At 33.1% G+C, this 22,302-nt stretch overlaps 3 protein-coding genes across 4 annotated transcripts; 2 read left to right on the plus strand and 1 right to left on the minus strand.

The window, feature by feature from the left end:
- Window positions 1-3,375: 3,375 nt before the first annotated feature.
- LOC133676318 (uncharacterized) lies at window positions 3,376-8,501 on the plus strand. The gene is made up of 7 exons (XM_062097980.1): window positions 3,376-3,699; window positions 3,816-3,890; window positions 3,988-4,155; window positions 4,613-4,783; window positions 5,233-5,442; window positions 6,470-6,558; window positions 7,028-8,501. The coding sequence occupies exons 1-7, from the start codon at window positions 3,606-3,608 to the stop codon at window positions 7,952-7,954; spliced, it is 1,734 nt and encodes a 577-aa protein (XP_061953964.1). The 5' UTR covers window positions 3,376-3,605; the 3' UTR covers window positions 7,955-8,501.
- A 2,938-nt stretch (window positions 8,502-11,439) lies between these two features.
- Window positions 11,440-16,038, plus strand: LOC133669275 (uncharacterized). Its single transcript, XM_062089348.1, has 4 exons — window positions 11,440-11,870; window positions 13,493-13,615; window positions 15,368-15,487; window positions 15,730-16,038. Exons 1-4 carry the CDS (start codon window positions 11,834-11,836, stop codon window positions 15,792-15,794), a joined length of 345 nt encoding a protein of 114 aa, XP_061945332.1. The 5' UTR covers window positions 11,440-11,833; the 3' UTR covers window positions 15,795-16,038.
- A 607-nt stretch (window positions 16,039-16,645) lies between these two features.
- On the minus strand, window positions 16,646-20,465 carry LOC133669260 (uncharacterized). Of its 2 annotated transcripts, none has more exons than XM_062089337.1 (8): window positions 20,181-20,465; window positions 20,012-20,067; window positions 19,860-19,921; window positions 19,025-19,184; window positions 18,135-18,529; window positions 17,490-17,966; window positions 17,125-17,233; window positions 16,646-17,005 (listed from the first exon to the last, which is right to left on the minus strand). In XM_062089337.1, the coding sequence occupies exons 1-8, from the start codon at window positions 20,346-20,348 to the stop codon at window positions 16,870-16,872; spliced, it is 1,563 nt and encodes a 520-aa protein (XP_061945321.1). In that variant the 5' UTR covers window positions 20,349-20,465; the 3' UTR covers window positions 16,646-16,869. The 2 variants fall into 2 exon arrangements, with proteins under 2 accessions (XP_061945321.1, XP_061945312.1); XM_062089328.1 differs by having other exon boundaries at window positions 19,797-19,921.
- Window positions 20,466-22,302: the final 1,837 nt, after the last annotated feature.

Here is a 22,302-nt window from a genome sequence, read left to right on the forward strand (position 1 = left end):
TTTTTTTTTAATGAATAGTAGAATAACTCACATGCACATGGAAGTGGATTTTATATAACTTAAGTTCAGGGATATTTTTGTATTTGCATTTAGGCTTTTTTGTAATTATCAAATTGATTTAAGGGTAATTGTAATTTAATATATATAAATATTATTAAAAAAATTGTTCACACTAGTGATGGCCCTCGCGCCTTTCGCGCAGTATATAAGGGGTCGTTCAGTGGTCAAACGTCGTCTTTCATGATAACGTTTGAATCGTCTTTGCATTACCTTCTTAGAGAGGTGGTGCACGTGGTCAAAGATCGCTCGGTTTAGCGTTGAAGGCCTTTTCTTTTTTCTTCTTAATTCTTTCCTTTTTTATTTTCATGTATGCCCCTTCAAAATATCAGAGAGGCCATTCAAATTTTTTTCTCTTTGGATTTTGTTCCCTTTTTTATATATATAACTATTTGTTTTATCTGGATTTATTTATAGAATTGGAATTATTTTCAACTTCACTCCTTTTAATTTTTTTATTTTTCAAATTTAGTCTTCATTCTTTTAATTACTATTTTTTTAGCTTAAAATAATTTTTAAATTTGATTTTTTATAATTTCATCCTCCTTAGTTTTTCTTTCCTATCAAATTTAATCTCTATTCTTTTGATTGTTTTTTTTCACTTTAACAATTTTTCTAAATTAATTTTTTTTATTTCATCATTAAACATGAAATTGGTTTGGAATCAAGCTTTTTGGTTGAGCCCAGTTCTAAGATTTCACAATTGCTAGTTTTAGAAATTAACTTGTGTTTAAAAGGCTTAGCTAGTTTGTCTTGGTTTTTTTAAATAGATATTTTTTTTTATTTTATCCTTCAATATTAGATTGATTTTAATTTATTTTTTTTGCTATTCAACATTGAGTTATTTTATGGTTGAGCTTCACAGTTTTATTCAATTAGCTTTCATTAATGATTTGTTTGTTACCTTTTATTGGCACAAATAATCATTTAACTGAATAAAATATTTATCATAGGAAACAAAGTTATTAAGCATGACTGAGTACATGACCTATGTTGTGAGATCAAATATCTTAATCTTATTTATTTTTTGATCAAGTATTAATTTTAATTAATTAGATGCATGTATAATCATTTCAATTTATGATTGAGAATTTTTTATATCCAAAAACATGTTGAAAAAACTTTCATATTCATTTGTTTTACTGAAAAAAATTATATGACCCGCAACAAAGCGTGAGTCAAATTACTAGTTTGAAAACTGACATAATTATATAATTATTTTAATATCATTTGAATAAATTTATTTAAAAGTTAATTCTATTATAAAATTTAAAAACAAATTAGGGCCATTTCCTTTAAAAAAAAAAGATAGGTGTTACTAGCCTAGAGAGAATGATGTGTGTCTGACCCGGAATTATAAAACCCAAGCGCAATTGGGCTTGAAAAGCCAAGTTTGTTTGCCTAGTTTTTTTTTCTCTAAAAAAAGATAGATGATATATCTTTTGCTCGTAATTTATTTTCTAAATAGCATGAACAATATGTCTTTCACATATGCAAATGATGCATCACTTACCTATCATATTTTTCAATCATTAAAGGTGTTTCAAGTGATAAAAAAATTTAAGGTACAAGTTTATGTACCCTAAGAATTAAGTTACAAGTTTATGAATTTTAACATTTGTTTTTTTTGTTTTACCAAAAACATAAAAACTATCGGACCTTTAATTCCTATTTCTATTCCTATTTTTTTAATATAAAAAAACGGTACTTTTAATTTTAGCCACCTTTAAGAAAAGGGTAAGCTCTCTTCCTAACCATAAATTGGCTAAAATTGATGTGCCATTTTTTTAATTGAAAAACTAAGATAAGGAAAAACTAGTAATTAAGGAAGGAAAAACTAGTAATCAAGAGAAGGAGACATAAACAACTGAAAAGGCGCAGCCAAACATGCAAAATAAAACTATTTCTTTTATATCATTTTTTTATTTTTATTTTTGTCACTGTAAACCTTACAAGTCCTTGGCTACTAGATGCTCCAAATGTGAAGCTGGATATCAAAAACTAATAACAGAGAAAGCATTGGAAGTGAGATAGATACCTAGAAAGGGAAAGAAGGGAAAATAATAGTGAAAAAACTAAAATAATTAATTAAGAAATAAAAAAATGAATAACTTTTTAGCATATTTATACGGCAAACGATATTTAGGCAAACTAAAAAAGGGCAAATAAAAGATAAATGTTAAGAAATAATGTTAATTATATTTTAAAATCTCATTTAATAATTTTAGTTTTTGAATTATAATAATTTTTTAAAATGATATTAAAGTTTCAATACCAAGTAATTAAAAGTTTAAATCTCACTACTTTTATTTTATTAATAAAATCAAACACAAGATAGAAGTAATCTTATTTAAGTTTTAAGCTTAAATTTTTTTTAAAAAATATTATGGGCACATTTCTGAACATGATTTACAAGTGAGCGGCTACTTTTAAGAACCAAATTACATGGAAAAACCTATCAATTTAAGATTTACTGTACAATTATATGTGAGTTTCATTTGATTATTATTAACTAAATTACAAGTTTGCAAGGATTTTTGCTTAATATAATTTTTTTATATAATAAATGATTTGTAATCTAGTTTTAAAGGTAACGAGAACATCTATTATTAGTTTAATTTACAATAAGGGAATGATTATATAAAAGAGAATAAAAAATAATCTAAAATATCTCATAAAACAAATTACTTCATATATATTTAACTTGAAAAATTATTTTGAGAGTCACGCTTTAATATGAAGCCATCAATCCTAAAAATAAATTGATTTTTAGATTTAGTTCTAAGAAAAAGTTAAATTCGACACCTTTAATGATAACGGGCATTGTGCATGAAATGATATTGAATAATTAAACTGGGCCAAGCTCATTCCAATTTATTAGAAAAATAAAAAAGAAATAAATAATACAGAAAGATCAAGGAGAAGACATTTTTTGAAAAAAAAAAGTAATATTAAACTAAATTTGACCAGCAATGATGAAGGCATTAAATAAATAGTTTCTAAAATTAGAGGGATTATTTAATTTAAAAAAAACTAAAAAGACTAATTTTAGCTGAATTATTATATTTTTGCTTGAAGAAGATGACGAAAAAGAAGAAGGATGCAAAGCAATAACCAATCAAGAGTATCCACGATGACACAGACGACACCAAAGGTGGAACCCCATGTAGAAGATCCTAACCATCTCTTTCCTCTGTCCTCCTTTGAAATTTCACTTTCTATTTATCCTATCTTTTTATTATTATACCTCTAAAAGAAAATGAAAAAGAAAAAAAAAAAAAGAGGATAAAAAATCCACATGCAAAGAGAGATGCCAATAATTAAATAAAATAAAGCTGCTTTACTACAGTAATCACTGCTAGAAACGAGCTAGCTAGATAGCTGCCAAGTAACAGCTACAACGCACAGTGCTGCCAAAAATAATGTCCGTCCCGTTCTCTTCTTCTTGATAATCTAACCCCATAAATTTTACTGCTAGACTACTAATCTCTCTCTCTCTGTCGTTATTTTTTGAGTTTGGGTTTGTCTGGAGAGAGAGAGAGAGAGCTATGAGAAGATCGCATTTCTACTTTACTTTTATACTAGCTCTGCTACTTTCTGTGGCTTGTACTTTTCAATTCCAAGCTCATGCTGCTCCTCCAGGTTTTTCTCTCTTGTCCTTAGTTTTGATATGTTTTACTTAGAGGGGCTTGGTTATTTTTCTTTGATTTTTTCCTCGTTTGTGATTTAGCTTATTTTTTTGGTATTTGGATGCTTAGCACCTTTGATTAAGCACTTGTCTTCTCTTCTCAAATGGACCACCACTGTGGCATCCTCAAAAACACCCCATTCAGGTTAATTTGAATTACCCTTTTGTGTTCTCTTCTTCTTGTTATTTCATGATTAAGCTTTATGATAATTTTTTCTGCGTGGTTTGCTTTTTTTCTGCAGATGGGAATGTTCTTCAGTTTGAGGATGGATACTTAGTTGAGACTGTTGTGGAAGGAAATGCAATGGGAGTGGTTCCTTACAAAATACGCGTTTCTGAGGATGGTGAACTGTATGCTGTCGATGAAGTTAATAGCAACGTTGTTAAAATCACTCCACCATTGTCACAATGTATGTATTTATGCTTGTTGCTTTCCTTTCTTTTGTTGCAGTTTATTGGTTTTAAGCTGTGTTTGAATGCTGTGAAAATGTTTCAAGACAGCCAATTTATTGTTGAGGTTATGTTTCTTTATAGTTTAGCCTTTAAGCGCCTGAAAAATAGTAGATAATTCATTCTGTTAAGCATAATTCAACCGTTTGCTGCAAACAACGTAAAACAGATGTATCGATGGGCCTGCTATTGTTGGCTTTCTCAAAAAGTAGAATGAGATAAAGAATTCTTTTAGGTGCATTTCCTATTTTAAGAGCAACTCAGTTTAAAATCCAACTCTGTGAGCCTATATGATGCCTTCTTTGCACTGAGTGAGGAAACGGCAATTCTATCCACAATAAATAAATGAAGGTTTGGATTTGAGCTATAGATTTGGTGGACTTTTTGTGTTTTGATCTGTAATTTTATTTCTTGCAGATAGTAGGGCAAGATTGGTGGCTGGGTCATTTCAGGGTTACACAGGACATATTGACGGAAAACCAAATGAGGCTCGTTTTAATCATCCCAGAGGTCTAACCATGGATGATAAAGGGAACATATATGTTGCCGATACTTTGAATCTAGCCATCAGAAAGATTGGAGATGCAGGTATGAAGAGTTTGCACAAGATGTGAAGTTGTAAATATTAGTGTTTTTTATGAGAAAATGACTTAATTCAACTACATATACGGTGTGTTTGGCATTGCTTGCGTGGACAAATCTTGTATGGTAGCTTCCCCCAAACCATAGTTTGGGATGTGGTCAGTATTCCATCCACTCATACTGCACTGATAGGCTGATAGCCAATCATTTTTGGGTTTCTAAATCACGTTTTGGGTTGAAAAGGCCTTTTATAGCACCCTAATTCTGTGCCATATATACTCATAAGGTGTATAGTTCTGTATGGAGTTACTGGCATGTGATCAATTTTGACAATCCTTGACTAGTTATAATGTAAAAGATGATGCACTAAGATTTGAAAAATCTTAATTGTTGAAAGTTGAACATTTGAGTGTATATGATGGAATAAAGATGTTAAGTTTGGAAATTATCTGCAGGTGTCACAACCATTGCTGGGGGGAAATCAAATGTTGCAGGTTTTAGAGATGGGCCCAGCGAAGATGCCAAATTCTCAAATGATTTTGATGTGGTGTATCTTCACTCTACCTGTTCTTTGTTAGTTGTCGATAGAGGAAATGCTGCTCTTCGGCAAATCTCGCTTAACCAAGAGGATTGTGATTATCAGTCCAGTTCATTTACTATGACAGGTATGATTCCATGTTCTTTTTTATCACCTTTCTTTTAAAGATGGGGCAGTGATTAAGTCATGTTGCTGGTTTGTGGCATTAGATTGTTTGAACTTTATCTGGAATACAGTCCATTTCAACCAAGCCAAGAACTACACATGGAACAGAATTTAAGTTTTGAATCTTACTTTACCAGCCTAGTCTCTAGTTTGACCTTGCCATGGATTAGTCATTGACAGAAAATGTGTAATATGGTAGTTGGCTGCAGGGGAGGTGTTTAGTTTATCATAGTGAAGAGATGTACACATCCAATCAATAGAGTGCACAAGGAAGACAGCAATAGAAAGCAACAGGCTAGTGAGCAAAACAAGGTGTTGGGGGGTTCTCTTTGATTGTCCATGCCTTTGCTGCCATTTGAATTTTTGTCTTCCATGATAAAATCTTTAGCTTTAGTGCAAAGATATACTCAAATTTTCACATAATTTGCGACTTCCTGCTGTAATACCACATAGGAAACAGAGAACCACTAAAACATAGTGAGCTATGGAACCAAAATACCTATGGGTCAATCAAAGCAATTCATGTGTATCCCTACTCTGGTACAGGATTTGGTTGCTTCATGCTGGTTGTAACTTTTTTTTTATCATACCGTCAATGATCCACTGGTCATTAACTCCTGTTGAAAGATTGTGCAATGCATGGTATTCTTTTAGTGAATGTCATTTAGTCTTTTTGGATACAAGTTCCCAAGCATGTGTTAATGATCCTAGAAATGTGAAAAAATGGATTGGTTCAGCAACCAAAAACATGAATGCATTTTGGTTTCAACATTGAATCACCAAGTCTCATGCCCATTGTCCAAGGCCCCAAGCATATCTCCCATACCCAACCCAACCAAAAATTCTTTATTTTCTATTTTAGGCATTTATTTTTGTTGTAATGTTTCTTGAGGTCAATGGAATTAAACACTGTTTTACATCACTTGGATTTTGAATGCCATTTGGGACTATCCCTTACTGACTGATGTACTTCATGGATCTTTTGGAAGATGTGATTATGGTTGTTGGTGCCGTCTTGATTGGATATGCTACATGCATGCTTCAGCAGGGGTTTGGGTCTTCTTTCTTCTCAAGAATGGTATGATTTCTTACGATTTGTCTGATTTCCTCGAAATGGTTAATCTGGGATTCAAATACCTACTTGTTTCATCCTCACTAGCCTTCCGAAGATATCATTTCTTTCTTTCAATTCAGCAACTATCTGTTCGGCATTCCATTAAGTAGCCAATTTAATTTTAAAAATAATTCTGACACGGATGCAATCTTGAGGGAAGCTTGTATGCTGCTTGAGAATGTATGAGCATCTTTTTGGCTGTAGTTATCTGATTCTATCTGTTGTTGAACTGTAGATTAGAAGTGAATTTGGCTTTGTTTCCATTATCTGTAGCATTGATATAGTTTTAGAAGTTGTTTTGGTTTGGTTAGGGAAGGTTAGATCATATACTAGATTGTTACTCCAATGGAATGCATGTTTTCAGTTGCATCATAATGTTTCTCCTTTTGGATTGTTCTTATCCTGTTCTCTAAATCCAATGCTTATAATGCAGAAACAATCTTCAGAGAGTGAATTTAAAAAGAAATCAAGTAAGGAAAAACCCATTCCTATTATGGAGAACATGAAAGAGGAGCCCAAGTGGCCGTCTTTTGGTCAGCTTTTGATTGATCTATCTAAGCTTGCTCTTGAAGCATTGGTTGGTATACTCCTCTGTTTTGTTCCTTCTTGGAACAGACCAGGTGAAGCCAGAACAGGCCTCACCCCTTTGAAAGATTCTCTAACACTGCCTGAAGATAAAGTTGAGCCTCCATCAGTTCAGAGGCAGAGTACTCCTGCTCCTGTATCTGAAAGTCGCCAGGTCCATACTCCAACTACAAGTGATAAATACTTGGAAGGGAAACCACCAAAGATCAAGTCTGCCAGTTTTAAGGATCCTTCTTTGTTAAGCAAGCATTGGTCTTCAAAACGACAAGAATATGCAGGATTCTATGGTTCAGGTGAGGTTCCCTCTCATGGTGAAGCCAGAACAGGCCTCACCCCTTTGAAAGATTCTCTAACACTGCCTGAAGATAAAGTAGAGCCTCCATCAGTTCCGAGGCAGAGTACTCCTGCTCCTGTATCTGAAAGTCGCCAGGGCCATACTCCAACTACAAGTGATAAATACTCGGAAGTGAAACCACCAAAGATCAAGTCTGCCAGTTTTAAGGATCCTTCTTTGTTAAGCAAGCATCGGTCTTCTAAACGACAAGAATATGCAGAATTCTATGGTTCAGGTGAGGTTCCGTCTCATGGCAGGTCAAAGAATCACAAAGAAAAATCAAGGCATCGCCAACGAGATAAAAGTGGTGAAGTAGTTTTCGGAGCAGTAGGGGCTGAGCCAAAACCTGCTGAGATGAAGCATGTGGACTACGAAAGTCCAAAATTTGAGCATTACAATATCAGAAACAAGTATGGGCCTGATAGCTCCTACCGATTTTGATAGACTACTACTCTCAGTATTATACTGCCTGCCAAATCCAGCTTAGCTTGTTTTTTTCTCCACCCTTTTTTGTACCCTTATGTCTGTTATTGAACTAATATCTAATTCAAGTTTAAACTTGTAAGCAAGGGTTTATCTGTCAGACACTTTCATAAAGGAGTTCATGATATTTCTTAAACTGGCTGCTGCAACACAATCCATCTGCAGAACGGGTGCAAGAACTGATGAGCATTCAGGAGTTGAGCTGCTGGTCGTCCAAAAGGGAATGATCATGCATTCGAAGGTTGAGCGTCTTTGTAGACTCATTTTGCTTTCTTTATGTAGTCGGCCTTTTAAATCTACAAAACTTATTTAGTATATGCTTGTACTCTAGATTATTTTGAAGTATTGCATTTAGAGGGTGGGATTAATCTGGCATTGGCATCATGTAACAATTCATCATCATACAAGGATAAGCTTATGAACACCGAAGGTGTATTTATTGCCATGGATAATTTTTTCAGAAGTATATTTTTATTTGAAAATATATTAAAATAATTTTCGTTTATTTATGATATATAAACACAAAAAGAAATGGTCTTGAGATTCTTGTGGTTAGAGATGCTAACTTTGTTTAGTTGGACTGCCAGATTTATGCACGGGAACAACTTTTTACACCATTTTTTCCCCTTTTCAATCCATTTCAATGAAGGTTAATCACCGTTAAGATAAAAAAATTAACTGGTTAAATTCTGAATTTATTTTTTTATAAAATATTATTTAAATTTTATAAATCTTATAATTACTGAAAATAATTACTGAAAATTTATATGATTGTTAATTTTAGAACTTGTAAAATTAATCAAAATATGTACAAATTAATCTAGTTATTTACGGTAATCTAAAAATAAAAAAATTCATTCACAACATGTGATATGCTTCAGACTGATTAGGATTAGTTCCTTTGTGAGGGAGAAGAGCTCGACTTATCTTGCATCACTGAAAGTGGATTCATTAAAAAAAATAGCAACGACTGGAAAGTGGGATTGATAATTGGAATTTGGACGGTGACTCAAAACAAGAAGATCGAAAGAGCTAGTGCTGATGTGATGTATATCAGCATTTTTCCCAGAGATTTTAGCGGAAACCAAGGAATTCACGTGATAAAGAAAAATCTGTCAGCCCAGAACCCTTTTGCAGGGTTCGTCATTTCTAAGGTGGCACAGTGGCGGATACTTTTCAAGTGTGCCATGATAGATAACTGTAAAACGCTGTTGGGTTTTCGCATCGAGCCACGCCGCAGGTCAAAATCATCCCGGCTGCCATGTGAAGTGACCGGAAAATATCCACTAACGTCACTATTTTGACCACTTGATATGTTTTTCTCACGCCTCCGCTGTATCCATCTACTTCTTTCCAATGAAACGTGTAAAAGTTGGGCAATGCTATTCTGATTTAAAAAGTCAATAAAAATTATAGTTTTTAGAAAATTGATCCGGAAAAAGATTTTGATTATTAGGTATATCTACAAATCAATGGATGAGTCAATGACATGCATCAATCTCAACATAACTTCTAACCTCTACACATTTAATTAATTCAAAAAAAAAAAAATCTATTAATCAAACAAGATTTAATTATGACTCGATCAAGTTTAGTCAGATCATTCATTTTATTTAAAATCTTGTCAAATCAAACACATATTTTATCATTTTAAAATCTCGATCAATTTAGCTAATAATCCAACTTAGATTAAAATTTAGTTTTCAGTATCCTGAATTAAATCATTATATCACGAATTCAAATATAAAAATCTATTACTAATAGGTTTAGTGCAAGGTATCACTGTATTTTAGATTAGTTTAATTCTAACATAATACTTGAGATTTAGGTTTTAACTCAGTACATCGATTATTACAGGGTTGTACATCTGTAGCAGGATTAATGCTTGAACTTCCTTAAACATATAACAAAAATTCAACATACAAATGAAAACTCGGGCTATAAAGCGAAAAAAATAGAAATTGGACAAGCGGCTAGCTGCTGGATCTAACCCTTTTCTATGTTTTTGTTTTTTTTTTCCTTTGATTTGTTTTGCACTCAAAATGCTATATTAATTCATTTACCTTTTGTTTTGATATAATTCTTAAGTAATTTTATAAATTTTTATTTTATTTTTAATGTTTTTTTTTTCAATTATTATGTATATAATATTAAAATAATAATACTAATAATAAATTGTTCATGAAGATTTGATTCAAATATTTTTTTTAAAAAAAATTAAATACATTTGATTTAGTTTTTTTTTTAAATTAAATAGATTTTAAACATGATTTATCACATTTATAATTCTTTTAGCTTTTAATCACATATAAAATATGAATATATTATTTTGATATTTTTAAATTTGCTTTAACAATTTTATATATATATATATATATATATATATATATATATATATATTAACAACACATTAATTCCAATTAAAAACATTAAGATCACTAAAATAAACAAGAGATGAGTTAAAAAGAAAATTGATTTTAGACTTGAGAAATACTAATTATGTGCTTATTTAAAATGACTTATATTTTTAATCAAAAAAAATTATTATTTTATAATTAGTTTTAAAAAGTTAAAAAACTAGATATCAAATATCTTAATATGCATCTTTATCTTAACTTTCTAACTCTATCCTTGGTTTAAATCAACAAATTTATTATCATTTATTAACTCATGTAATTTTTTATTTAGTTTATTGAGCACACATAGTAGCATTTTATTTTGCAGTAAAAATTTATCTTGATGGGAATCTGTTTCTTCAAAATGACAATATCTTTAGGTATAATAATAATATCAAAAAATTTCTTGAAACCTGTATAAATTATTTTTGTATTTAAAAAAGATTTAGTCCTTCACAACATAGCGCGAATATGCAAGTAATAACTAATGAAATAATTTATAATACCATGTTTGAAACCAACCATTTACTATAATTAAATTTAATTATAGTATTTAATTTAAATTTAATTGATAAATTAATTGAATTCATGTATTTTAAAAAAATAAGTTTCAATTTATTTTATTTTTTATATTACCAATCATAACCTTTATCTTTTTTCTTTAAAAGTCTTGCAAAAAACAGAGGTTGGTGGATAGATATTTTGATAAAAAACTAATTTTAACATTAATGTTTTATATTTTTTGGAATTGTAAATAATATGAATTGATCTTTGATTTATTTTGTATACTTTTTAAATAATGAAATTCATTTAAAATTCAATTTTTTTTCACCATCAAAATAATTTTACACATGAAATTTCATTAAAATATTAAATTAAATTAAATTTAGAGTGCTCGAAATATTCTTTAAAGAGTTCAGACAATTGTTGTCACTTGTTAGTGAAAATATCGTTAAAAATCAACCCGCCCTATAATGAAACTGAGAATTCCGAAAAAGCCCCTTACTCAACAGATTACCTACAGGCAGCAAACAAAGATCATGACAGCCAACCATCAGCTTCGCTCTTAACCCCCTTTCTCACTCTAAACATTATCTTATAATTAAGCAATCATCATCCACAATTAAGGTAACCCTCTTAATTAATTTCTTTCACATATCACCCTCATTATTACAAACCTCGCCGGAATAACCGCACACAGCTCTCACCGGAAGCTGAATATAAATAAAATACCATCTCCCCACTCCCTCCCCTAAAAAAAAATAAAAAAATAAAAAAATAAAAATATAAACCCCTCTGTTTCACTCTCTAGAAACCAGCAGGGACCGAAGGGAACTTCATTTTGACTTGCATTTCAATGAAGCTTCTCTAAGAGCTCTCCCTCTCGAAAACAAAATTCTTTTATTGAAGTGATTTTTTGTGTTTAAAAAGCAAATACAGAATGGGATGTGCTGGATCCTCGCAAGCCAAAGCAGACGGTAACCTCACTCTATCGTCTCTCTTTCTCTCACCCCCTCTAATTCTCTTTGTTTGTTTGGCAGCCGAGAAACCTCAAGGAAAAAAAATTAATCAAGAATACATAATGTTTTGGATTTTTTTATTATATTAAAAGGAAAAGAAAAGGGCAGAAACTAATCGTAACTGATTTTGGACGTTATTTGTTGCATTAACAAGATTGTTAGTTTTCTGTTTTCTGTACTGTTATTACAATGCACTGGTGACTTCTGAAACCTGGATGATAGAGAGAGATTTGGTGACGGTGATTATAGTTTTTCAGATTTAATTACTACTTAAATGTGAGATTTCTCAATATCAGGATTTAATTTAGGTCAAAATGCTTCTCTTTGTGAATTTGAGATTTTCTCTATTGAAATTAAAAACAAATAATTTAATTTCTTTGCGAAACAGAAACAGAAAGTTGAAGATTTCATTCATTTTGGAACATACTCAAGAACTGAATGTTTGACTGAATGCCGTGGTTGCTTTCTTTTTCTTGTAAAGAGTTTTAACACGGATTTGTAAATTGATAAAATCCAATGAATCGGAATGAGTATAATTTGTTATCGGTGCTAGACCTCTGTGTGATTTTGAAGGGCAATGGATGATTGGTTCAGTCTTTTCGTGTTATCTATTAAGCCTGCTATCATGCAAGAGGTTTGAGACCAATCAATGATTTGAGCGGCATTTTAACTAGCTTCAAATTACAGTTATAGGCGAGTTTATTATTTTCCGGATTTAGGATTTGAGGTGATCGAATTACCAAACAGATGTACTAGTTGTATATCAACTGTAAAATATATTGTACAGCTTCGGTTCCAGCTTAGCTTCCATTTATGCAAGTATTGAAAAGCTTTAATTACTGTAATTTCGTTAAAATGTGCTTGTTTTTAATGAGGTCTAATTAGCATGTTTGGTAAGTATGTTCTGTAGGCACATGTAATAGCTGGAATAGTGAAATCTTCAATTCACGAGTTTCTACGCACCGCTGTTTAACAGATTTCTGGAAATTTCCGCAATGATCTCAAGCTTCTTTTGGTCACCATATTTATGTAATCTAAACATAAGAGTATTTGCTGAGCTGATCTTTTAAGTTCATGTCTGTGTGTGAGAGAGATCTTATGTTTCCATGTATGTGTTTATTTGTCTGTATACTCTTCAGTGGGCCTATAATTTCTATGTTTTATTTTGTTTTTCTAGGCTATCCTTTTTATTGAAGATGCAGGATTAGATAGACAATTAAGGAGAGGAGGAGAATTGAATCTTATCTGTAGAATATTTCCTTGCCATCTGCTTTTTTACATTGCCACTTTTATGTAAAAAATGAACCCAGAGCACTCAAATTTAACCAGCAATCCTATGTAAAGCACCTTTTCTTTTCCTTAAATATATATTTCAGTGTACTTTGTGGCATGGTATGTCATATGCATAATAGTCATAACATGCCTTTTTCTATCTCTTCCTTGATTCCATTAATAAGGGATGAATGTTAGGTAACAGTAGTTATGAAGAGAAATATTTGAATGCCAACCAGTTTTTTATGTATTCTTTATTTAATCATGGTAATTAACAGAGACGAATGTCATATTTGTTATTATGACAGGGAGTGCTAAGAAAATACGGAAGCCAAAACCTTGGAAGCATCCTCAGCCTATTACAAAGTCTCAGCTTTTACAGATGCGTGAGGAGTTTTGGGATACTTCGCCTCACTATGGTGGAAGGAAAGGTACCTTTTTCTGGAATGTCATACCACTTGTGGCTCTTCACTAGGATTTTTCATAGAAATTAACCTTGGGTTGAGTAATATATTAATTTTTATAATGATTGAATTTATCTTAGGAATGAGAAGAAGATACTAATTGATCTTTTGTTGAATAGGTGAAATCTGTCCTTTTTTTCCCAAGTAAAATAATAATAAAAAAAAAAATCCAGAGTGAAATACAGAATAAAAGTAAGAAACCTTGAGAGCAATTACATTGAGAAGTGCAGGTCTAAGTTATTGGAAACCATATAGAGGGAGTTTTGGGAAGAACCTCAGAAATTGCCACCACAGTACACTGATTGGACTGTGATACATATGTGTTCATCAATAACAGTCGCTGAATGTTTAGGAATGAGCATAAAGAAAACAATTGCAAACTATTCTTAATTGCTTTGCTACATAAAATATTCAAGCTGAAGGGATGTTTGATTTAGATTCCCCTATCAGTTATTAGTTATTACCCATGAATTGTCTGTCATGTCTCTAATCAAGCAATCAGCGTGCGTAATTCGAGCACATAATTATTTTTAAAACATTAATCTGCTGATCTGAACTTTAAGTTTTGACCCTTAATGAGGCAGGGTATCATTATGCCGCAGTATCCATGAAGATTTTGAAAGGACTATTCTTGACAGTTCATTTATAGATTTATAATTAGTAGGCTCCTTTCTGTTGATGTACAAGGAATATTGGAAAATTTTAGAATCTACTTCAGAGTGGAGATGTGCTTCGTAATTTTAAGGTTCCACTTTCCTTGACGACAGTTTGGCCATTGGCATTGCTGGTGCTGTGCTTTGTAGATTAGGTTTCTACTTTCCTTAATACTGTTTTTGCCATTGCCATTGCACAAGATCTATTTCTTCTCTCATATAATATTTTACTTGCTACTTAAGAATCTTAACGCAGCTTGCAAAGCCTACCACATATTATCTAGTCTATATTTAGGATACGTTCAATTGAGTAGAAATTATCTCTAGCATTGACAAAAGAAACGAAAAATAAAAAGGAAGCAAGCGATAGGATGGTTTTGGAATAATGGATGGCACTAGTAAAGAATTTGAAATGACAATTCCTAGGATTTTTATTTAGTGCCAACTGTGCCTTGAGGATCAAGTAAAAGTTGTAATTGGACCTGAATATGCTATAGGCTGTACAGGTTACCCCAAAAAAATAACTGTAGGCAACTTTGACTGGAGCTACTGCAGACTTGTTTCTCTATATCAGACAGTAGTCATACTGATACAGTACATGTGACGATATCAACCACATGCCGACCTAGCTTGTCACATTCCAAGGCTTTATCATAACATCATTAACTATTACTGAATCAGCATTTTATCATTTCAGTGGTCAGTGAAAGTTTTTTTTATTTTTTTTTTGTGTTATAGAAATTGGGGTTTAGAGGGGAGGTTACTGCATATGAAGATTAAATTTATCACTTCAGTGATTAGTAGCTGTGTTTACTTTCCACAGTTGATAAAAAAGGGGATAGAAGGGAAGTTATCAATTATGAAGATCAGATGTTCATTATGCTGTCTCGCCATCTATCTAGTCTTGCTAAAAGTTGCTATGAATGAAGATGAAAGGTTTTGAATTTTCTAGGACAAAAAATAAGATCCGGTTGACTTCACATTATAAAAAATTGTTTATAATATGCTTTCCAATCATTTATTGTATCTGATTCTGAGATATAGATTCCAATTTTCTGGATGCCAGAGATTTGGGATGCTCTTCAAGCTGCTGCCGAAGCTGAATTATCCCTTGCACAAGCAATTGTGGACAGTGCTGGTGTCATCATTCAAAATGCCGATTTGACAGTATGCTATGATGAAAGAGGTACTTAGTCCTTCAATTCCTTATTGCGTAACCTTTTGTGTTCAACACCAAATCTCTCTAAAAAAGTGGTGATTTTTTTGTTTGCAAAAACCAGAATTTACGGACTTCTTACTCTTCCACAATAAGAGTATTCTAAATTTTTCTTATGCGGCTAAAGTGTATTTAATGTTGGTCTTTCCATGTATGTGATACAAATTTGATATATTTCTTACTTTCATGTTGTATTCAAAATGTTCCCGCAGGTGCAAAGTATGAACTACCCAAGTATGTTCTGAGTGAGCCAACAAATTTGATCCGAGAAACTTAAAACAGAGAACAGAGATCAATTAGCACTGTGTGTGCACGGATTGAATGTAAATCATGTAAATTATCTCCTAAAATGCCTTTCAAAAAGTTGGGTCATTTTATTTCTTTACATTTGCCACTAGATTTTCCTGCTGTGCTGTAAGTTATTGTCGTTAACTGACAACAGCATAACAATTGTTTGTATTTAGTGAAAAGATGTGTTTTTTTCACAAAACCTTAATAGCCAGAGGTTGGTTGCTGGGCTACTGGGCGGTGTTGTTTGGTGCTTGACCATATTATTGAGTTGAAATTTATTATATGATGATGAGTTCTGTCAGAAATGGGGCTTCAAGGAGTTTTGATTGGTTTATGGATTTTATAGTTTTGCAAACTAGAATAACTTTGGAATTCGTATCAAAATGATTTTTCTTTTTAGATTCTCTTTATTTTTCATTTCAAAACATCAAAATATTGAAAAGTATTAAAAAAATATCAATTTAATAGCTTTTCAAGGGAAACGCATTTTAAACACTCTTAGTTTACTGCATTTAGGAGCAGAACATCATGAATTATGCATGCTATTGGATTTTCAGGCATGGAGTAAAAGCTAAAGAACTTGATTGCTTTTTGCAAGAAAAAAAAGAGATCATGGGTGTAATTTTGGCAAATCGAAAAGGTAAGCTTCAGTTTCTACTGCTGAGTGCTTTTCTTTTCTTCTATTACTTCACCACTGTTGAGCGTTGGTAATGCTAAACGAGTGGGATGTGCGAGCGTCTTTCCTTGATGCAGACAGGTATCTTTTTCTTTGTACGGTTTATGGGCTCTAATTGCCATTTGAGCTTCTCCTTATGCTGTAATAATCATAACTGAATATTTGGCAGAAGAGATTTCACGTGAGCAATTAGTAATGATAAACATGTATTGATTTCATACAACACAAAAGGTTTAGCATATCGATTGCCTCAAGGCCCTAATCCTCCATTCACAACGCCAAAAAGGAATATGCAAAAAGAAAACCACAAAAGAGGGAAGAGGGGGCAAAAAGACGAAGATAAAAGAAGGTTATCAGATGACGTATTCATATTTAGTTGGTTTGCTCAAACCCTCTTGAAGAACGATAGAATGTTGCCTTGTTTAGGGTCCTTGTTCCCTCCCTTCTTGTTCCCTGCTTTGCTTCCTGGATTAGACGGAGCACTGTTTCCTGCTGCTGGAGACTTCTTAGTCAGAGGTGCCCTGAATGTACGAGACAAGATTAATAGTGCAGTTACCAGGTACAAGCTAAAGTTTTATCACCAAATCCTAAAGCATACACCGAATACATGCAAGTGAAATTATAATGTAATAGTTTTGACCTGTTGTTAACAGTATTTGTAACTGCAGTATTTTCTGCTTTCTTTTTCGAATCCTGTGACTCAACTTTCTTAGTTTCTGTCTCCTCCCCTTCCCAGACTACCTCAGTTACTGCAGCAGAGAGAAAGACATATATTAACAAAAAAGGAAAACAAGAAATTAGGTTTCGTGGAACATTTCAATACTAGAGAGAATAATCCAAGAAAGGAATTTAAAAGAAAAGGAAAACAAAAACAAAGAAGAAATAACCAAAATACAAAGATTTAACGGGTAGGATATAGAGCTTTTAAGCAAAAAACAAAAAATCCAAGTCATCATATTTCTTGGAGGATTTTCTGGAATTTGAGAAGGATGAGCAAGGGAGTACCTTCTCTTCCACGCTCATCAATCTGTGTCTTTAGCACTTTTCTCCTTTTGGGGGAGTTTGGAGCAGCACCAGCAGCCGTATCCTTCTGAGCATCACAGAAGGTGAAGTCACTCTGGATCTTCTCCAAAGAGGAAGTTTTAGAGTCAATGCCTTTTCCATCTGAAGAATCATCTCTCAACAACTGATTACGTGCTCCTTCAGTTGATTTCTCTACCTTGATCATTGGTTTATCTTCTGCTTGCTTCTTGAAGTGGGGCTTCTCCAAAACCAAGGCTGCACTGCTTTGGCCCTTTGGAAGTTCTGGTGATGCTAGATTGACTGCATCTTCTAACTCATCATCGGAATAATCTAAAACTACCCTCCTTTTTCTACTGTTATCCCCATTAGAAGTTCGCTTAAAATTCACACCCTGAGCCTCATCATCACTGCTCCCAATTTCAATTTCTTCACAAGCAGAAATTTGAGCTTCTGCACTCACTAATAACATGTAATAAACCAATTCAGAAATTGAAAAAGAAACAGCAGATAAGAATTAAATCCCAGGTGTAGAATAGGAGCTTGTCTTGCAGAAGTCACATCAGAAAATCCTACATCCTAGTTAAGCAGACAATTTCCTTGTTGTATGGCAACCAAATAAAAACCTACCAGTAGGATTTGGAATGTGCTTATCATTATCAGCTTGTGCACTAGATGGCTTTGACTTCGCAGATGCACGACCCCACAAATTTGCCAACAAACCTCCATTTCCAGAAGAGGTTTTATCACTCTGGCCTTTCTTCTTATTGGCAGGCAAGAGAGAGACCTTTTCTTCATCCACAGTCTGCTTGGTAGCCAGATCATGAACTCCTGTTCCATTCCTTTCACTTTTGACACTGTTCACCAGATTGGGAGATGGAGGACCAACCTTCGGGCTTTGCTGAACTTTGGTTTGCTTAAATGTAATAGTTTCACACAATTGAATTACTGGGATTTCCACACTTTTGGTTGCAGCAGGTCCATCAACATTGTAATTAACAAAGGAATTAAGAATCCCACAAAATCTGCAGAAGAAAAATTCAAGCACCGAGGAAAATAAGCTAATTTCTGCCGCAATTCATGAGAAGGGAGAGAGAGGGAAACCCTCAATCTGTAACCATCCAAGGCTTGAAATATCTCATCTCATTACCCCCAACCAATTCCCACCCCCAATAAGAACACATTTGTGTGTGCTAATTACATTAAAAAATGAGTTCAAAGTGCATCATCAACAAACTTGACATAACCAGTCAACTCTCTTCTAGAACAGTTTAGTACTAATAGTTTTGTTGCACGAGGCAGGTCAGCAATCAGAAAATTATTGAGGACCATCGGTTCAGGCTTTCATTGTCTGAATATTTGCAAAGTAACAAGCTGTTACTATGGCATCTGCATTATTGTAACGGCTGCATATGAATTTCATAAATGAAATAATAATCATATCTAGCAATTCCATGATCTACACAAGTCAAGTTCTTGTAAGATACTGGAACTGATTGCAGACTACAGGTGCATCATACCTGTTATCTCTTAAGCAATTATCAACTGTGAAGGATTGCTTGAAGAGCTCTTCTGCCTGAACAAATTCAGCATTCCAAAGTGCAGCTGGATCTTTTGGGATGCAAGCTTGAACACTATATACCTGAACTGAGCAATTGCCATTGAATTCTTGTTTAGCTTCTGCAAGAAAAAAAATCGAAAAAGGAAATCTCAGCATATCCCTGTATCCTTGTCTCAGGCACAACACTCAACTATGGATGATACTAACAAACCACGAAATAATGCATGAAATTTATGTACCAGCAACGGGTGCAACAGCATCGATCCAGAATCAAGTAGCCGAGGTATTGAAATAGACAAAAACAACTTTCATCACACATATTCATGTGAATGCATAATATGCTTGTTGCACTTCTATAATTCTTTGTTCTAATCAATAGAATTCAAAGAATTCCAACTACATTTCCATGGCCAATTCGAAGGAAAGAAATTCTAACTGCTAAACTCTCTTCCAGGAAGAGGGATCATAGATGAGCCAGGGGAAAAAAAAGCCAAGTGAAAAATGCTTAAATTGCTTAGGCGAAAGCACAAACCTATGGTTATGGCATACTAACAAGTCACCTAATGATTCTTCCAGGACACATTATTGCAAACCTAAGAGCAGCAGCTAGCAATGCCACCCTAAAACCCATCTATTATAATGGGATAGATGGAAATCCTTGCGATTTCGAGTATCTCTCGTTTCTAACCAACAATAACTACAATGATGTTAGCACCATTCAAAGACCTGACCTTCAAGTTTGGGACCGGAAACAAGCCTTATATGGTAACTTGAAGGGTTGTTCTTTAACCAACCGGATAGAGTGTATACTACTTCGAATCCACTTCCGCGTGTGTTAACAAATTCTTGAAGCAACCTTAAGGAAGCAACACCAACCATTTGTTAATTGAATGCACAAACCAGGAAAATAAAAATAAAAATCACAAATTTCAGAGAGGAAAATAACCTTTTTGCAGCATTCGATGAAACCATGAAATTTCGACTCAACCACTTGTATGAAACCTGAAACCAAGTGATTAAATAATTAATTGATTTTCTAGATTTACTAAAACCGACCCAAGATTACAACAACAAAACCCAGTAAAACTAAGGGGATTGAAGAGGAGTAGAAGTACCACTTGGAGTTTATCAGAGACAAGAACTTCAATTTCATCGAGAATGCCTAGGGTTTCCATTTGGGACAAAATTTCTTTGGGTTTTGGGCCCAAAGAGAAATTAGAGATGGAAGAAATTGTGCAGGTGGTTGTGCGGGTGGGTGTGCGGAAAGAAATTACCCAAGCCATCAATCAAGGACAAAATGAGAGTGTTTGATTTTCCCTCTTCAAAGACACTGGTTTTCCCGCCATGTTGTTTTTGGGGTCTGCGTTCTTTTTTTCAAGGGTGGACTAGCAATGCAGGCAGGTGACATATATATATCACCTGTGTTTTCCATGGATCCAAATTCTGGGCCAAGGGTGCATCAGCTAGGCCCATAATTTAACAGGACGAAAATGGATTGAATTATAGTGCTTGTACTTGGAAATAAAAGGGAAGATTATTATCCTAGACTGAGTATTGAATATGTGGATGTAGGGGTGGATGTGGAGATAAAAGAGACCTTTAGGAGGTAAGAGATGACTGTGCTGCCTTCGTCGTCCCAGAAAAAGCTTGAATAATATGACTTGAATAAATATGATGTGATATTTATAAATATTTTTTTATAGTAATATGACTTGAATATCTTGTATGACAGGTAATGTAATCCATATACCATTAGAATCAAGAAAAAGCCTATAATATTAGTGCTTGGTAAAGAGGGATTTTTTGTGATAATTGTAAAAATATATTGTTTAATAGTGGTTTAACATAGTTTGTGAAGAAGAAAAAGAATTAGAGCGTAAAGAATCAAAGTGATGTAGAAAAAGAACAGTTCGGAATAAGCCATTGACAACTAGTAATAGTTATATAAATATTGAAGGTGTTCATTTTTAGCCAGCTTTACCTAAGTCGTGCCGATATGCCAAGGTCAATAGAGCGCAAAAACATTTATATAAATTTTAATGATGGTACACTTCAATGGCTAGGGTCACTTGGTGTGACCGTAAAAGGACATTTAAATAACTTCTTTTTTTTTTTTTGAGAGACCACGAATAAAAGATTTTTTAATTTTATGACTCTAATAATCAATTAATAACAATAATGCAACTCACTCAACAGGGATTCAAAAATAACTTTTCTTTGATGTTTTAATTTTTAAGTATTTTTTATTTTCTTAAAATAAAAAATTTTCAATAATTAATAGTTCTCTTATGATATTTCTATAAATCATTAACTAAAATTAAACACCTTTCTAGCATTTTTGTTGATTATCATTGACTCTTTTAGTTTGATTTTTTTAAAATAAATAATTACTTTGGTACATTTTATTTTTTATTAATCAAGATCAAACATATTATATTTAAACTTAAATATAAAACACATATAAGGTGTTAAATACTATAAAATACATATTAAATTAAAATGTTTCACAATTAATGTTGAATTTATTTTTATTTTATTCCCTTAAATTTTTAAATTAAATGAAATACTAAAATAGATTTTATAGAATTATTTGCAACAAAGAGTAAGTGTATTGCGAGTTATAGCTAGAAGACAACTATCATAGTGATAAATTTAGAGCTACTCCTCCCCCCCCCCCCCCCCCCCAGCAGTTTGCACCAGTTCTTTCCCTGAAACCCAGCAGATTCATCAAAATTAGGTAATTATGTTCTTATGGTTCAAGTAAACACATTTGTTCGGCGTTATAGCTATTTGTGCTGGTGTTTCTCACAATGTCTTTGATGGGGCATCATTTTGCACCTTCATGAAAGCTCGGTCAACTACTGCTTGTTTTACATCACAAGCAGCATATCCCAGTTTTATTGCTCCATTTCTCTTAGTCCGCTATGTTCAGAAAAGGAAAGTGTGCTTGGAGAAGATTTGTGTTTGATGCATTGGCGATAAGACAGCTCAAGGCAGAAGCAAGTAGATCCCTGTTTGTCCAGTCCCCAACTTCAATTGAGGTTCTAGCAATTATCTGGAGAAGTGTCATAGTTGCTTCAAGAACAGGAAATGACTCAAAAAGTCGACCTTTGCCTGAACATAACATTGGAAATCTTGTTTGGAAAGAACCTGTGCAATGCAAAGCTAGTGACCAAATAGAATTAGATGCCTTAGCGAGCTATCCAAGGGAAGCCGAGGGGAAAATTGACAGCCAAT

Source organism: Populus nigra, chromosome 1, assembly GCF_951802175.1.
Source record: "Populus nigra chromosome 1, ddPopNigr1.1, whole genome shotgun sequence".
NCBI lineage: Eukaryota > Viridiplantae > Streptophyta > Magnoliopsida > Malpighiales > Salicaceae > Populus > Populus nigra.

Coding starts and splice junctions, on each gene's coding strand:
- LOC133669275 (XM_062089348.1), top strand. CDS start 11,834: ATGGGATGTGCTGGATCCTCGCAAGCCAAAGCAGACG. Junction 13,616..15,367: donor TCACTATGGTGGAAGGAAAG/GTACCTTTTTCT, acceptor TCTGGATGCCAG/AGATTTGGGATGCTCTTCAA. Junction 15,488..15,729: donor AGTATGCTATGATGAAAGAG/GTACTTAGTCCT, acceptor ATGTTCCCGCAG/GTGCAAAGTATGAACTACCC.
- LOC133669260 (XM_062089328.1), bottom strand. CDS start 20,348: ATGGCTTGGGTAATTTCTTTCCGCACACCCACCCGCACAACCACCTGC. Junction 18,530..19,024: donor AATTGCTTAAGAGATAACAG/GTATGATGCACC, acceptor TTTCTTCTGCAG/ATTTTGTGGGATTCTTAATT. Junction 17,967..18,134: donor GCACATTCCAAATCCTACTG/GTAGGTTTTTAT, acceptor ACATGTTATTAG/TGAGTGCAGAAGCTCAAATT.
- LOC133676318 (XM_062097980.1), top strand. CDS start 3,606: ATGAGAAGATCGCATTTCTACTTTACTTTTATACTAGCTCTGCTACTT. Junction 4,784..5,232: donor CAGAAAGATTGGAGATGCAG/GTATGAAGAGTT, acceptor AATTATCTGCAG/GTGTCACAACCATTGCTGGG. Junction 6,559..7,027: donor CTTCTTTCTTCTCAAGAATG/GTATGATTTCTT, acceptor CTTATAATGCAG/AAACAATCTTCAGAGAGTGA.